The sequence below is a fragment of the Rhizophagus irregularis genome, chromosome 24, assembly GCF_026210795.1.
Source record: "Rhizophagus irregularis chromosome 24, complete sequence".
In the NCBI taxonomy this organism is placed as follows: domain Eukaryota; kingdom Fungi; phylum Glomeromycota; class Glomeromycetes; order Glomerales; family Glomeraceae; genus Rhizophagus; species Rhizophagus irregularis.
In genome coordinates this window covers 654053-671952 of record NC_089452.1, presented here as the reverse complement: position 1 = coordinate 671952, position 17900 = coordinate 654053, and the positions used below count along the sequence as shown (strand labels likewise).

The window sequence follows — 17900 nt, the reverse complement described above, 5'->3', positions numbered from 1 at the left end:
TGGTTATTTTAAAATTTTATTTTACTGGAAAAAAACTTTTTAAATTTTTTTTTAGGCAAAATTTTTTTATTTAATGTACCATAAATGAGCTACTAAAAAGGAATATTTCAATCAAAGGTAGAAAATCTTGTCGGGCCATAATTTTTCCGATGCACTGATCTGTGTTTGTGATTTTTCGATTATGCAATCTAACGTTGCCCCTTAAAAATTATATTAAGTCATAAAAAAACCACAATTAATGTGCATGGTTATGGTGTTACATTTGCGTAAAGGAATCACATCGTAATTGGTGATCGGCAAAGTCTTGTCCTACATTACACTAATCAATTGATTATGCGAATTTACGAATTTTAAAATAAACCAACCATATAAATAAATTAGTCACTTTTCCTATAATAAAAAAAAATGTTATAGTAGAAAATAAACAAAAATTAATTTTTGCAATTCTAAGTATTATTGGTCAAGTTGGTATAGAATTGAATATTTGGCGTATAAAACAATTATATTAATATTGTTAAATACTATTATTTCGAATTTTCTTTACTTTTTTTTGGACCCAAACCAATAACTTATCTGTCATTATTAGATTGCCGCACGCAGACGGACAATAAAACCTATAAACAGTTGAGCTAGAGACTATCTATATAACTTATTACAAATATTATACACGTGAAGATAATACAAATAAATAAATCTATATAACTACTTAGATTATAAACAGGAAAAAGCAAGATCGCTAAAAAAACCCTAGCAAATGCTACACTAAACTAATTTATAATCTATCTAGGCCGAAAATTTTAAGCTATTGAGAAAGATTAATCCCCTCCGTCCTATATCTCACAAGTAAGATAAAACCTTCCTTCTGCAAAATCTGCAGTTTCTTAATAACCCTCGCGCAAGATGTAACAATACTTCACCAGTTCTATCTTCCAATGAGCACGCTGCGGATATGCACCGCTACCTTGTCACGTGTCTTTGTGTGATCGGCCTTCTCATGAAAAGGATCTGATTGGTATGAAACATTGCTTTTGCTTTGAATTTTTACTTTTGAAGGTAATAGTTCACATCTTTCATTTCTTTAACTATTCTCAGAAATTTGGCAAATTTTATTATTAATTATGAATTCAAAATCTAAACTTGACATCATATTATATCTACAAATACACAATTAGTTTATGTCATGCACTTAGAAATAATTCATATGTAACGTGATATATAACGTGTAGGGTTAGGATCAGTCCTAGCAAGACCAGTCTTCATGATCTCTGGTCCAGAATTTGAGGACGTGTTTTCACTGGGGCTGATTATATAAGAAGTTTCATTTAAATAAAAAATAACAAATTATATATTATTAATCAAGTTTAATATTATTTGATTTCTTATTGATGCTTTAAAAAGTTAAAGCACGAGAAATAAAAATCTAGTTAACCAACTAGCTGACTCAACTTCAATAGCCATCCTTCTACTTTTTAGGATTTAAAAACATCTTATTTTATTTCTTTTCTTCCTCATCTTTTTTTCAAATCGTTTTTTTTTGTAATTTAAATGTATTTTTTTTCTCATAGATTGGTTTAATGAAAACATCTTTTTCCATTGCTTACACTGGTCAGAATCTTCAACAATGTTTTTCTTTGATTACACAACTTTCTCTCATACCCATGCTGAATCCATGGATAAGCTCCTTTCCAATTTCGTTTTCTATTCCATACTTCCCATAAAGTTCCACATGGTTGGAAGTTAGAGAATATTACCACCTTCCTTGAAATTCAAGTAATAAATGAATATCCATAATTGAGTTTATTTATTTACATATAGAAAATAAAAACAATGGGCATAACTTTCACCTTGATAGGAATAGGGTATTTAATTGACTCAAAAAGTTACCCTTGAGGAATTGATCGGATTAACTTTTGATCACATGCAATCAATTTCTTAATCGATTTTGTAGCTCAACCAAACAAAAAAAAAGGATATTTGATTTAAAGTTGATCGATCATTGAATGATTTATAACCATTAAATTTCATTTATTACAATGTTAAACTTACAAACGATTAATGTAAATTCTATTGTTCTTGTCTGACATTTTATTTTAATATTAAAAATATCTGTTTTTTATGTTAAATTTAACAGAAAAAAGATTTGTGATCATACCGATCATCCAATTTTAAATTTAATGAATGATTATAAGATATTGGTGTTATGAAACATTATAAATTCTACACATAAAAAAAAACTCTTAATTATATTTATTCGTCATATTACATAATATTAACATTTAATATTATTAATGATCGATTAGTGTGGGCAAAATTGATCGAAGCTGATAATAAAATGTGATCGATTAATTGATTTGCTCAATCAATGATCGATCTTGCTCGATTTGATTACTAAGAGCCCTAGATAAAAAAATTGGAAAAAGTAAATTATGAAATTCCAACCTTAAATATTAGAAAAAATAACTAGAAAAGGCTTTATATTAGAATACATATTCAATATTAAGTGTGATATGAAATCAAACGTTTCAAAAATTTCTACAAAATCGTTAAAATTAAAAATTCCAATATCTAGTATAAATAATAAAAGCGTGATCACCTAATTCGAGAATTTTAGGGTAATCCATTAAACCAAGTTGATATTAAAAAGATTTCCAATTTTATGAAAGATCATTAGAAATTCTTTAATGGAAAATAGGAATAGCTAAAGGAGAAATTGCTATTGGACATAATTATTTCACACTTTTCAAATGAATCAAAATAACTTGACAACATAATTTTGCAAAGATTTTAGGATTGTATTTTTTTTATGGTATTGATTGGTCCTGATCGATTTTTGGGAAATTTTTGGATAAGTAAATAAGGCAGTGCTCCAACTTTTTGTGGAGTAGCAGAACTGGTTAAAGACCAAAAAGTGGTAAATTTTGGTCTCACTATAAACAACCAGTTGGCCTTTATTTTACTTTAACTTCTCAAAGACCGGCCAGATCCGAAAACCTACTATAAGCCATCTTTATGAATAAATATTGCACAAACGCATTATGGTTAGATACTTTAATCTAATTTAATAAAGGGAGCAATAACTTTTTTCCCCTTGAGTATAATGATTTGACGTGACAATAGATTTAGAAACATACTCCTCGAGCGAGATAATTGTTGAATAAGCTAAGTAAATTTTGATCGATACAATCATACAGATAAATTCTGCGCCCTTGATATTTGGTAAAAAAATTATTGGTCATTATTATGTGCAAAACAAAAGAAACTCAGCGTTGTAACAATTTTATTTCCATCGAGTTTAGGTTTGAAAAATGGTTTAATGCAGTATATCAATATTTTTATTTCATTTTCATCTATATTCAACAAAATGGCAAATTTATATTTCTTAGCATTTTATATAGATATACCAATTATAAATTTTAATATCAAAAAAGAAATAAAAAAAATTCTTCTATATGTAGTAATAATAATTCGGTAGAAATTATTGATTTTATGAAGTATGTTATATCTATTTTTTTTTTTTACTTACGAGATATATGTTAAGTATTATTTATTTTGTAGGATATCAATAGAAGATGAAAATAAAGATCAACAGTCAGAAGAAAAATCAAAAGTTTAGAATAATGGAATAATGGTTTAAATATGAATTACAGTATATACATTTGTTTATTTATTTATTTATTTTATGTGAAGACGGACAGACTATTAACAGGACATATACGTAACCGTGCTATCCTACTTCTAGCTATCATCCCCCCGAGGACGGACCCGAACTTCTTTAAATCCAACGAACCAGGAACAGTATATACATTTGTAGTATGTCGGACTACATCAATGTTGTTGATATGTAAGATCACGTGGTAATGTCCGCTCATTATGTCTTACTTTAAGAATAGTTAATAGTTATGATACTTTGATAACAAAATGGTATAACAAGTATCACAAAGTTATTTTATTGCTTCATGATCTCCATTTTTTAGTTATTTATATATTTGAACATTAAATATTCTTTATTTGATATAGTTTTTGTTCAACACTGATTATAGAGTATATGTAAGTTTTTATTTTACATAAATAAAATCAATTTGTGATTGAACGATATAAATATGACTCGCCAAAAGTTTTCACCTTAATATCTATTTAATTATCATATATAAAATTGTAATGTGATTACTTAATATTCAGAAAAACGTGACAATTTACTTTTTCATAGCCACGTCTCAAGTAAGAAGTAAACAAATCTTTTTAATGTGCATTGAAGTCCATTTATTTTTATTTATTATTAAAAACTTTAAATTCTGGATAAGTTACTGAATCTGATTTATAAAAGTTGAGCTATTGAAATATTTATTATTAAATATATATATTTAAAGGTTGGCCAAGAGTAAAAGAAATTTTCATAATAAAAAGTCATTGCGATCTCATTGCTTTATTAAATGTTCAAAGATTAGATTTTACTTCCAGTATTCCAGTCTGAAGCTCAAGTATAAGAACTGATCCTAAAGAAAAAAAAACGAAAAGAAACGTTAGCAACGTTCCCAAATTAAACAAGAAAGAAACAACTTCCCACTTGCATTTCAATATTCCAGTACTAGTAGTTAAGATCATTTTTTGTATAGCCATGATTTTATTTTTGTCATATATCATCCTGGAGACTTTTATTATCATGAAAAGAGATGATGAGATACTGTACATTTAATAATTTATTTATACATCATTTGTTATATTTAATTATTTTCATAGTTAAAAATTTTTCATTTAATTATAATGTCGTAATGTTGAAATTAAGAAGAGACGTTAAAGAGAAAAAATTAACTTTTAATTAGATCAAAGCAATAGATTATCTAGATGATTTTTTTATTTTGATCTGGTTAAAAATTTATTACATTACAACAATATTGCAAAACTTAATATTTTTGTTAATTTTTTTTTTCCTTTTTCCATAATAGTACATGTAGGTTGCGCTACTTTGAATTTTTTCCATGTTCTTTTTTAATTCCCCCAGCGTAACCATCAAAAAAAGCTCGGGCACGTGATTCATGTGATTTGACTGCGGCTAGGTGTGGCTATGGAAATTGCAATACGCAGTTATTGCTAAATTAACTTCCTAAAGTCAACACTAACTCCAAAAGTAAAAGTTTCAGCCTAAACTAACCTTCCTTACCTAACCCTAAGATACTCCAATGTCTACGTTATTTTCAAGGATATGTATTTCCGCCTAAAACAACTTTCCTTACCCTAACCCTAAGAAACTCCAACATCTACGTTATCTTCAAGGATATGTATTTCCGCCTAAAACAACTTTCCTTACCCTAACCCTAAGATACTCCAACGTCAATGTTATCTTCAAAGATAAGTATTTCAGCCTAAAGTAACTTTCCTTACCCTAAGATACTCCACTCCAAAGATGATTGCTTGAGAATATAATGAAATTTTATAGATGTTAATTCATAAGAGTAAAACAAATTCTTTTAAATTAATAAATTATTGTAATTATTTTATTTAATATTAATTTGACAATAAAATTTATTCAATTTTAATTTATTAAAATACATTAATTTAAAATAAATTATTTTAAATAATGAGTTGTATCAATATGCCTTCCATGTTAATGGCATGGTTCACTTATTTTGCCTTACTAATTTTTGATGCAGACTAGTTTTGCTTTTCTAGAAGAGAAGGTAGCATTAATTAGGCTGTCAAATAACAGTTGCAAATTAGTTTGTTGAACTGGTATTATTGCTTACTTGGTGATTTCCAAGATATTAGGTTTATTCTACAGGTTTCATATATTTCTGCAAGTAGCTATTGTAAATAAAATAAGCCAACTTTTTTTTTTAAAATAAAAATTTGTATTCTTTGGTATTGGTAATGTAGACGCGAAAAGAAAGGAAAGCTAACTGCGCCGTATGTAACAAAATCACATGCCCAAAAATCACATGCCCGAGCTTTTTTTGATGGTGTTACGTTCTTTTTTTCACTTGATCATTTGATCATTTGATCATTCCTGATCTGCGCCAAGAGCTGGTTACAAATTAGGTGGCGGTTTCATCAGTTCCATTCAAAGATCGTGAAGATGACTATCCCATAAATATTTTAAAGAGAAAATTTTAATTATACTTTACCGAGATACATTTTTTTTAAGAATTAAATCATTTGTGTCATAGTTATGTTGTAAATTATATCTTTGAAGTTGAATTATTAAATATATATGTTACATAATATTAAAATTTTCATGCCAATAGAATTCTTATCACGTGATTAATTTCGAACGAAAAAAAGAGAAAAATTATAATTTTAAAAATTTAATATCTATGTTCCCTGTGATTCAATTTAAATAATTTTTAATTTTCTAAAAGAACAAACAAAGCTTGTCCCAATGCTTTAAAATTATCTTAATCTAACATGACTATACATAATTTTATTAAAGTATAAATTATGTGAAATGTTTAGTTTATTCAATAAAACTTAAACATATCAAAATACAAATAAGATTGTTAATTATTAATACTTGTCTAGCTCTATATTAAACTTTTGTTTGAAAGAATAACTTTTAAGAAAACTTTTACAACTTTTGCATAAGAAGAAAATTCAAAGAAAATCTGTGAAATTTCATAACTTGAAAACCGACACTTACCTGGTAAATATCATATTTATAACCTTACCTTATTTATTGAAAACGATTTGTAAAAATAGAGGAAATCGGCAAAATCAAATTGGATTTACATTTAGTTACACAACCAGGGGGTCGCACTAAATTGAAACGCTACAACATGTGTTTGTCCATTAACGCACAAAATCGGTAAAGTCTAAAAAAATTAAAAAAATTAAAAAAATTTATACTTTCTTTAAAAAGCTACTGTTAAATTGAGATGATCATGTGGTCGAACCATTAACGCACAAATTAAAAAGCCTAAAAAAATTAAAAAGCTGTATAATACGCTTATCGTTATTCATTTAACGCATATATATTTTATATATATATTTTTTTTCTTTTTTTCTTTTTTTGTTCGACTTCTTAAATTATTTTGTTCTTCATAAACCTATATAGTTACAGTATATTTTTTTTTATTTAAGAAATCTTAAAAATAATGTCGCAGGCCGGGAAAAAAAAGGTTAGCAAGTATATTTCATAAAATAAAATATCAGACATTCTTTTTTATTATTTTTTAAAAACAAGTTTATAACCATGTTTTTTATTATTTATTTATACTTTTTATTATACGTAAATTTCTTTTCGATTATTTAAAATATAAAAACTTACTGATTAACGATAACAAAGACAAATGAAGTTTTTGAAGAAATAAATACTTCCCTATCGATATCTGACTTAGCAACATATTATTATTTTAATTGTGATAAGTTGATAAAACTCATGTCAGATCGAAATTACGAAAGACAAAAATCACAAGAATTTTCAAAAAAAAATAAATATGTACCTAAAACGGTTGATTCAACATTACGTGAAGCTTTAAGACGTCGTGGAGAAAAATTTGAATCAGATATTAAGGATAAATTAAATAATGTGGTAGATTGTCGAAACGTTTCACCTTATGAGGCTAAAAATATGTTAATAAAAATAGAAGTTGGTCAAACTTTATACCAAATGAAATTTATAGTACCCGAAGAATTTTATGAAAAAATGGGTATAAAAGATATTAAGTTAAAACCTTTTGTACCTGATTTTATTGAAGTTAAAGAAGAAGATGGGGAGAAAAAATTGATGGTTTATGACGCAAAGGCTTCAAAAACTGCACAAGATACACATCTGGTATAGAACGTGATTATTTATTTATTTACCTATTTATTATTGTAAATGTAAGCTCATTAACATATGTTTTTAATTATTTAGTTTCAAGTTGCTTCATATGCATACCTTCTCAATTTTGTAGTTCAAAAGATTTGTGGACTTAGTATTTCGCGTACGGGTGGAATTTATTTACTACCTTTCCAACTATATAAATTTCGTGTGGACTCATTGTTTTCAAAAATAGATGAATTCTTTCGCAAAGAGTTACCTAATATTTTAATTAAAGAAACTGTACCTTGGCATTATAACTTGAGATGTAAAACTTGTGAATTTGTAGATGCTTGTAGAATAGAAGCTGAAGGTTCTATTGCGATGATTCCTTATTTACCGCTTAAGAAAGCTGAGGAGTTGAAATCTTTTATACCAGAACGGAAATCAGGTGATGATGTTGATATTGAAGATTTGTCAAATTACTTTAATAAATTAAATATTGAAGATGAGAACGCAAAATCCAGTGATAAAGCCATAATAAACAAGAGAATTAAACAAATCATTAAATATGATGAAAAATCGAAAAGTTCACCATATTTTAAAGCTATAGAAACAAAAAAAGCACAGGTATAAAAATAATTGTTCAATGGTCTATTGTTTTTATTTTTAGATTATATTTTTTACTAATAAATCTTTATTCAATATTATAAAGTTTATTGGGATTGCAACGGAAAATTTTCCCAAAACAACAGATCATAACTTGTTGATTGCGATGTCTTTGGATCCTTTCTTATCACGTCCTTTTGGATGGGCAATATGTCTTTATTCTAGTGATGGAAAAGTTATATCAAATTTTAGACGTTCGGGATCATCTTTGAAGGATAATGAATCTTTAAAATCATTCGTCTCTCTAATGGATAAGTTCGTAACTACATTGGAAAAAATTTTTGAATACTTAGCAAATCTTAAATCTAAAGCTTGCGTCTTTATTTTTTCTGAACAGGAAAAAAAAACTCTTCACGATGCTTTGCTGAAAATCATTTCTATGGATGAGGATAATATTTCAAGTGCAACGCAACATATAGCTGTGAGGTGTTTATATAATTTATTTGATAATTCGTCATTTTTATTAGCTTCAGGAAATAATAATAGTGATAATAATACGGAATTTCCAAATGAATTACGAGAATTTCCAAGATTATTTGTTTTAGAAACTGCGATAAGAGCAAATATTGCAATTCATGTACCTGGATTTTACCGCTTTATTGATATATGGGAACAATTGGTGAAGCCAAAATTAAAGGATGAGAAACTGTTAAATTCATTGGAACAACATATTAAAGATATCGACTTAGAAGATATTTATGCTAGATGGGTTTCTTCGCAAAGTTCAATATCAGAAATTAATGCAGCTCAGTTACTTAAAGTTGATTTTGGAATTGCTGTAATAAGTTCTTATTATGAACTTCTTAACGAATCAACTAATGATGTTGATTTAAAATTGTTATTTACTCCACCAGTTTTTACGTTTACTGAAATTAAAGCTTTTGAAAATAATTATCTGGGTAAACTATATTTTTTTAAACAATTTGAAGCTATAACTGAATGTGCTCGTACTAGATCCAGTAGAATTAATGATTTAATGCAAGGTGAAACTGTATATGGAATTCGACTAAAATTTAAGGAATTTACTAATATGAAAAAAGATGTTGCGAAATTTGTTATTTTAAGTAACCAAAAAGAAGTTAGTGTATTAGAACCTAATAGTACTTTTAAAGATTTTATCGTGGTTAAAGATAATCCGGAGGTAATATACAACTTAATATATATTATTTTCTATAATTTACATCAAAAATTTTGGACTTTTATTTTTTTCTTTTCTTTAAAAATAAAACTAGGACGTCCTAAAAGCAATCCATTTTCCAGATATGAAATATCGAGATAAATATTCGTATCCTTTATCGGTAGTATGTATTAAGGAAGTTGAAAATCAAGATCCACAAACACAGATAATTTATTTAAAGGGATCCTTTATGGAGGAGCTTATTGAAAATGAAACCTATCGCCTTTATAAACGTTATTTTAACTTCAATCTCGATAAAATATTAACAATTCTAACTGAGATAGATGAACAAGATGATAATAAGTCGATATTTTTGGTTTGTACCATTTTCTCTCAAAACGATTATTAGAAAAAAGTTATTTATTTGCGTTAAATTTGAATCTTAATTTGAATATAGAATCTTTTAAAAGATCCTAATGCATGGGGTTCTTCCTTAATTGAAGAACATTTTGGAGAAGTGGAAAATACAGCTTTGAAGCTACAAGATTCTTTTTCAATGTCTCCATCACAAAAAGAAATCTCGGATAAATTATTACTAGGAAGAAGACTTCAAATTATATGGGGACCACCAGTAAATATTATTTATATTTATATTTGTAATTAGGCTATTATTAATACATTTATTTATATTTTAATAGGGTTCCGGTAAAACACATTTCCTTGCATTGTTTACCACGTGGTACTTGAGTACTGTTAAGACGAGTAATTATATAGTTGGTGTAACAGCTTTTACTAGAGCTGCTATTGAAAATTTATTGGATAGAATTTCAACTGTACAAAAAAAACATCACAAAATAAATGATTTTTCTATCATTTATTTAGTGAATGATTTGAACAAGCCTTCAACTGGAACAAAATATAAAGTAGAAGACTTACCCAATATTAATGATATCGGAATTCCTGGAAAACCAATTGTAATCGGAGGTACAGTTTGGGACTGGTTTAAAGTAAGAAAGAAATGGAAATCTGATTGGGCCGGATGTGACATAATGATAATTGATGAGGGTTCTCAGGTAAGCAAAAAATTATCAAACATTTATAGATATAAATGCGAATATTTAATTTAATTTTTTTTAATTTTTTAGTTATTAGTTTCAGATGCTAGCATTCCTATTGAATGTATAAATCCGTATACAGGAAAACTGATTGTTGCTGGAGATCATAAGGTAATGTAAACATTATTAAATAATTAAAATATTGATCAAATTTATACTAATTTCTAACGAATTAATGATAAATATAGCAACTTGGTCCTATTATTCAAAATACATATCCCGTATTTCCTCCTGATCATCCTCTCATATTTGGATCTATTCAACAATGTTTAATGCGTAAAAGTGATGGTTCCGTTTTTAATGAGAAAGCTTTCTTTTTGAAAAAAGGGCAGAAGCATGACTTTGGACCTCTTACTCTTCAACTCAGAGAAAATTGGAGAATGGTATATAATATATATATATTTATTTATTTATTTATTTTATTTATTTTATACATTAATATTATTTCATCTTTTTTTTGTTTTGTTATCCAGAATGATGAATTAAATGGGTTCTTCCAAAAGATTTATAGTGATGATTATATTTCAAAAAATCCAAATCTGAAGCTAGCTTTTGATAATTCAAAATTAGATCATATTAAAAATCCGTTAATTCAAAGAATTTTATCTCCAGATCCAGCAATTACATTAGTAAAACTTTCTCTAGATAAAAATATTGATTCAGCATCTAGTTTATTATCTACTAAATTCTTACAAATCGAAGCTGACGCTGTAGCGAAAATAGCTTCAGAATTTTGTGATACATTAAAAATATCACAAGGAGAAATGAAGAAACCATCCTTATTTATAGTAGCACCATATCATCGACAACGTCGTGCGATTCAATCACGTCTAGTAAAATATTTAAATGATCAATTTATTAATTTACAAATTAATACAATAGAAAAAATGCAAGGACAAGAAGCAGACCTTGTTATATCTTGTTTTGGATTTATAAGTTTAAGTGAAATTCCACAAGAAACGGAATTTTTATTTAATATAAATAGATGGAATGTAGCTATAAGTAGAGCAAGATGTAAAGTAATAATTGTTACTACTAATGAAATGTTACATCATAAAAATATAGAAATATTTGCTAATGAGAAAACAAAAAAAGGATGGGCATTTCTTAGTATGATAGAAAAATGGGTACAAGATAAATATAACGAAGTTGATGAAGAGGAAAGAATGAAGAATAAAAATATTATTGAATGGTTGTGAGGTTTTAATGATAGTGATAGTATTACTATTTCTAAGAAAAGTCAAAAGAACCAAGAGAGTTTAGAGAGTCAAGGAAGTTAAGGAAGTCAAAAAATTTATAGTTAAATAATTAATGATATTTTACCAAGATATATTTGTCGTGCCTCAGGTGTCAATTTGCGTCGGATGATAACTGACGTGCGGTCAAATGTAAATTGATGCCTGACGAGTCCTGACGTACATCACCTGTATTACTAAACACTTTCTTTTATTAATGAAATTACTTTTTATTATATAAATAAAATATAATTTATACATATTATGAAAATTTTATACTTATTTGATTTATGTGTTATTTTAGGATTACATAATTTCTAATGTGATAAATAAACCTTTTTAATAATAAAAATTTATAATTTATAAATGTTTAATTATACCTTAATTTATGTGACAAGTGACGCGCGTCAGGTGTTATTCTAATTTAAAATTTATAATAATTTTTTGTTGTGAATTTCAATCAATCAACTGACTCAACCTTTTAAGCCCAATTTAGTAATATAGATATAAGATAATTTAAGAATCAAGTTTAATTGGCTGTTGTAAAATTCAATTTATTATAAAAATATAGGAAATGATATCGAATATATAAAAAAAATTATCCAATTGTAGTATTGGTCCAAATATTAACTTTTAGTTATTTGTTGAATTGTTAAAAGATAAAATAATAGTTTGTTAATACCTACTATGTTTAAAGTTAAAATTTACTTTTATATATAATATGAATTTGATGACAAATACGTTCCAAAATTGGTTTTAACAAAAAGTCTAATGTATGTAAATTATCATCATCTTTTTTTTTAACTCTTGTCTTTTCATATATATAGAATCTATATAATTAAAGAAATTCGTGTCTAATGGAGAGTTAGATTACCCTGTATAAATAATTTGGATATCCCATGATATTTTCGCGCCAGATCTATACCGTATTTATAATGACTAAAAACATTTGATTGACTGTGGACACATTTTCATTGCTAATATATTGAAATGTATTTTTTTTCTGCAAAAAGTTGTTAATCACCTCTTTTTTTTCCAATCCCAATCCTTTTGGGACGATGTTCTGTAATCAGCTAATATCAGATCAGATCATATAACATTTTCTTCTCATATGTTATTAACTACAGAAAAATTTTAACAAACATGAGGAACAGAAAAAAAAAATTGAAATAAAAAATAATAAAATTTATTATTGTCTCTAATTCAAGAAGTCAAAGAACTAAAGTATCTAAAAGACATGATTAGTGAAAGAAATAAAAAAATTCTCCCTATTTATCTATTCTTTACCAGCTTTAGCCCAGTTCGATTCCAACAAACAATTAATCCATTCCTAAAAGAAATAAATTTGAAAATAGTGCTAATTTTTCTTCTAGATAGTTCTAGATATTTATTTGAATAATGTACTTTTTATTCTTTTAATCCTTTTGGATACATGGAGTTATTGCTAGTTTATATTTCTAATATTTTTTAGTATATTTTTGTTATAAACTGCTTTCTTTTTTACTTTTATTTTTTGTGTTACTAATCTTTTTTTATGTTTTATCGTTATTGCTAACTGCTTATTATTTTTATGTTTTATGCGTACGTTACTAACTTTTTTTTATATTGATTTTTAAATTCATATTTTAATATTACATCATGGCGGATTTATGAAATACCTCAAAATTTGTCCATCATGTCAAATTGAATAAATATTTGACAGTCTTTTAGTCACCAAATTTCTATTTAAGTCCCAAATTTATTAGTGAACAGTCAAAAATGAGCTCTAAAAATTTTTTTGTACCCCAAATCTTGCGTCTAACAATTTTCTGTTACCTAACCAGTGTTAAAGCTGCGTCATTATTTGACATTTTCTGTAAGTCAATTTTAATTCCCAAGGCGCAGCAGGGTTTTTGCGATTACCCAGCGTACCCTTCAAAAATGTCACGAAACGGTTGGCATTACGGCGTTATGCACTAACACGTGAAAATAAACAGTGACAAATAAGGTGTGATGAATACGTTTTTACTTACTCAAAAAAAACCAAGTCCCTTAGATACTTATGAAAAATGGAAACAAGGAAGGGTGTGACGGATGTGACAAAAAACAGTCACGTGTTTTTATATTGTGACATTTTTGAAGGGTACGCTGTGGAAATCAGTTTTTGCCAAATTTCATAAATCCACCGCAATGATTAATTATTTCTTATATTTATTTTAATATTAATAGCTATTTGTATTTGAGTATTTGAGGTCGTCTAAAGCAGGGGCAAATCATGTGATTCGGTGTAATTTTAATTAGAATAATTTTTTATAAAGAAAGATTAATAGAAACTTTAAAATCATAATATAAACATATTTTTATCTGCTTTGCAAGTTTACTTAAGGAAAAAAAGTGGATTTTGAATATTGTTTTGACTTTACATATGAATGAATGAAACTTTGTCAATCATATCCAAAAATGGATAACGAAATTGAAAAAGTCAAATAAATCAAAAACAGCATTCAAAACCCTACTCTGCACTCTAAGTAAACTTGCAGAGCAGGCAAAAATGCATTTAAAATGTATGTTTAGAATGGTTGAATATATGGTAAAAAGTTTTATTTTATGAAAACAATTTTTTTTGAAGTCATGTGATTTGCCCCTGCTTTAGACAACAGGGCGGACATGGATTATATCACAATGTTGATCACTTGCCGATCATGATATAAGTGATATCACGTTAAATTTGAAGCTTTATTCCAAGCAATAAATGTTCTGACAATTTATGTTAAATTATTTTATTTAATAGTTTTATTTATCAATAATTTAATATAAAAGTATTATGGAAAAATATACATGCCACCCAAATTATTTTGGACTGCCGTAATTATAAGTAAAATCCCAAATTTAATTATGGCATCCCAAATTATTTTGGCACTTTAAATAGTAAATTATATATAAACCGAATGAATTATGATATCCCAAATTATAATTATGGCATCCCAAAATAATTTGGGCAGCATGTATATGGAAAAATAAGGTGTGTTTCCAAAGTTAGATTTTACATCAAATTTTCAATAATTAATATATATGCTATATATATGCCGATCATCTGCTAATCTGACTTTGAAGCTTCGGGCGAAGTCACAGATCTTTGGGCGAAACTTGAAACTTTTACAGTATATTATTTAGGTATTCAAGAATCAAGCTAAAATAAACCTGGACAATTTTTGATAACCCAAAAGTTATCATTAAATAAATGTTTACAATTGTTGTAAAATTAATATATATTTGATATTTGACAAAATCTTTATGAATTATTTTAAGAACTAATTTATTAACAATAAATAAATAAAGTAAATAAAATCAAAATTTTATACATTATTATTATGTAGAATTTGTGAAAAAACTAATTCAACGGTATTTTTTTATGTGATAATATTGGACGAGTGATCGGCAAAATGATCAGCAATATCATGATAATATGGGGATGTCCACCCTGTTGCTTTAGATGACCTCCGTAAAAGTAAAAAATTATACAAGTACAGAAATTTAATAATCAAGAACATTTTCAGTCACTAAATTATACAATGATATTTTTATAACAAATTCTAATTTTACAATTTTTTATAGGGATAATTATAATATTACTCTAAGCTTATGATTATACTAGCTAGTAAATTTTAAAGTAGAGGTTGGAACCGGTTAAGCTTAACCAGTTAATTAACCGGTTAAAACGGTTAACCGGTTAAAATATTTGTTAACCGGTTAAAAAACAATTTTTAACCGGTTAAATTATCCGGTTAAATTATCCAGTTAAATTAATCGGTTAAATTAATCGGTTAATTTAACCGGTTAAAATGCTGAAAATATTTGTAATTCTGGCCAAATTTACAGTGCCGGCCAGAATTATAAATCACGAGACTTCAGATAAAAGTTTAGCCACCAGGTAAGATACCAACGGGACCAGGTGATGGAATTTTTTGTGTTATATAAAATTCATAATGCGGGCCGAAATTCATAGTGCTGGCCAGACAATTTTGGCCTGAATTTCGTCTTTCAGCTAGAGTTTCGTTTCAATAGTTAGAGTTTTGGTCTGGCCTAATTTTGGCCGGGATTAAAAATATATTTGATGCTAATCCTGGCCGAATTTTAATTCTGACTAGGATTGAGTTTTAACCGGTTAATTAACCAGTTAAAAGTTTGGTTAACCGGTTATTAACCGGTTAAGACTTTTTGGGCCAGTTCCAACCTCTATTTTAAAGTATAGATTTGAAAGTTAAACTTAAATTCGCTAAACAAATTGCAAATGAAAATAAAATAAACACTATTTAGATAATTAACATAATTTGTATTTAAAGATGTTCAATTCTTATTACTTTATTGTAAAAAGTGCAAAAATAAATAATATAAATATTCCTATATAATAACTGGTGAATAAGGATGGTCATCGGTCCTACCGGTCCTACTCAGTCCTGGACTGGTCAGTCCCAGGACTTGTAGGACCGGACCACGGTCTTGCATTTTTTAGTGGCGCAGTAGGACCGGTCCTGAGAACCGACCAGTCCTCATACCGGTCTTCATATAATAAATGATTTTTATATTGAATAAACCTATTAATCTGACAAAGGTCTTCATAAAATAATATAAAGACTGGCCATTTCCAAACCAATAAATAATGACAATCACTCTTCCCACTTGTAGAGTTGCTTGTCAAAATGATGAAACTCCGAAACTCCAAAAAAAGCGTTTAAGCGGAATATCTTGTCATCCAGTGATCATAAAAGGATGAAACCACCACCATTCGAATCGTCTCAGCAAGACGCGTCGAATGGTGACTAAATCATGTTTCTAGGATCGATAGATAGTTGGTAATTATTGAATTTATTATCAAATAGTTTTGCCGACGTGATTTTTTTTTTATCGATTCTAAAATCATGATTTTGATACCATTTGACGCGCCACAGCGAGACAATTCGAATGGTGGTAAAATCATCCTTTTATAATCGCTGGATAGCGAAATATTGCGTTTTGAAGTATTTTTTCTCAAAGCTTTAAATTTTGCATGACGTTGTGATGATATCCAGGTGATTTGTAAAAAAAAAAATTTTTTATTAAAAATCATCCCAATTAGTGTTCATTTATAAAATAAGGCTATTCCTAATAAAGTTAGGGAAGAAAATCTTTTTTTATTTGCAAAAAAAAGAAAAAAGACCGATCGGTTTTAAAAAGACTGCGGTCCTTAAAAAGACCGATCGGTCTTAAAAAGACTGCGGTCCTTAAAAAGACCGACGGTCTTATTATATGTGATACAGGATTGAAAGACCGCGGTCCTACACTAAGACGGACTGGTCTGTCTTTTTATGGTGTAGGACCGTAGGACCGCGGTCTTCTAGGACCGATGACCATCTTTACTGGTGAATAATTAAGCAAATAAAGAATGAATGACAGAATTATTGATTTTTAAATTTAACCATACATTCTTGCAAATCAGCAGAATATTCTTGAACAATGCTTTCACTAACATTCTTAGACTTTTCTATTTCTTTAGTAACATTGCGACTAATAAAACATGCTTGTGGATGAGATTGTATAATAGAAGTATTTACTTGTTCTTGCGATTGTACTAAAGCTTTGTTTGCTTTTACAAATTCAAACATATCATCTTCTAATTGACCATCAATATTAGATACTTTATAAACATAATTTCCATCTCTGTTTGCTACATAAAATTCATTAATACATCTAATCCATTCAGATATAATGTTTTCAAGCATTATTATAGTTGGTCTATTAGAAGGATTTGAATCCCAGCATTTTTTAATTAAATCCATATAACATTTTGGAGTATTTTCAATAATTTCAGGACGTTCATCATTACAAACACTCAAGATAAGATGGTGATCATGTGCTCTATCATAAAATGGAGGAATACCTGATGTAAATTCCCACATTATCATTGAAAAACTATAAATATCACTTTCTGGAGTATAGAGTTTATTTCTAAATAATTCAGGTGCCATATAAGGCATAACTCCATAAATTTCATTAACTTTATTATTATCAGAATC

General features: G+C 27.5%; 2 protein-coding genes across 2 annotated transcripts; one reads left to right on the top strand and one right to left on the bottom strand.

The window, feature by feature from the left end:
- Window positions 1-7085: 7085 nt before the first annotated feature.
- On the top strand, window positions 7086-11832 carry OCT59_015870 (uncharacterized protein; the record flags this gene model as incomplete). Its single annotated transcript, XM_025332354.2, has 10 exons — window positions 7086-7109; window positions 7277-7765; window positions 7847-8362; window positions 8448-9542; window positions 9634-9894; window positions 9976-10149; window positions 10217-10591; window positions 10664-10744; window positions 10822-11016; window positions 11107-11832. The coding sequence occupies 10 exons, from the start codon at window positions 7086-7088 to the stop codon at window positions 11830-11832; spliced, it is 3936 nt and encodes a 1311-aa protein (XP_025173152.1).
- A 5450-nt stretch (window positions 11833-17282) lies between these two features.
- OCT59_015869 (uncharacterized protein) lies at window positions 17283-17606 on the bottom strand (the record flags this gene model as incomplete). The annotated part of the gene is made up of 1 exon (XM_066132101.1): window positions 17283-17606. The coding sequence occupies one exon, from the start codon at window positions 17604-17606 to the stop codon at window positions 17283-17285; it is 324 nt and encodes a 107-aa protein (XP_066003125.1).
- Between the last annotated feature and the right edge of the window lie 294 nt (window positions 17607-17900).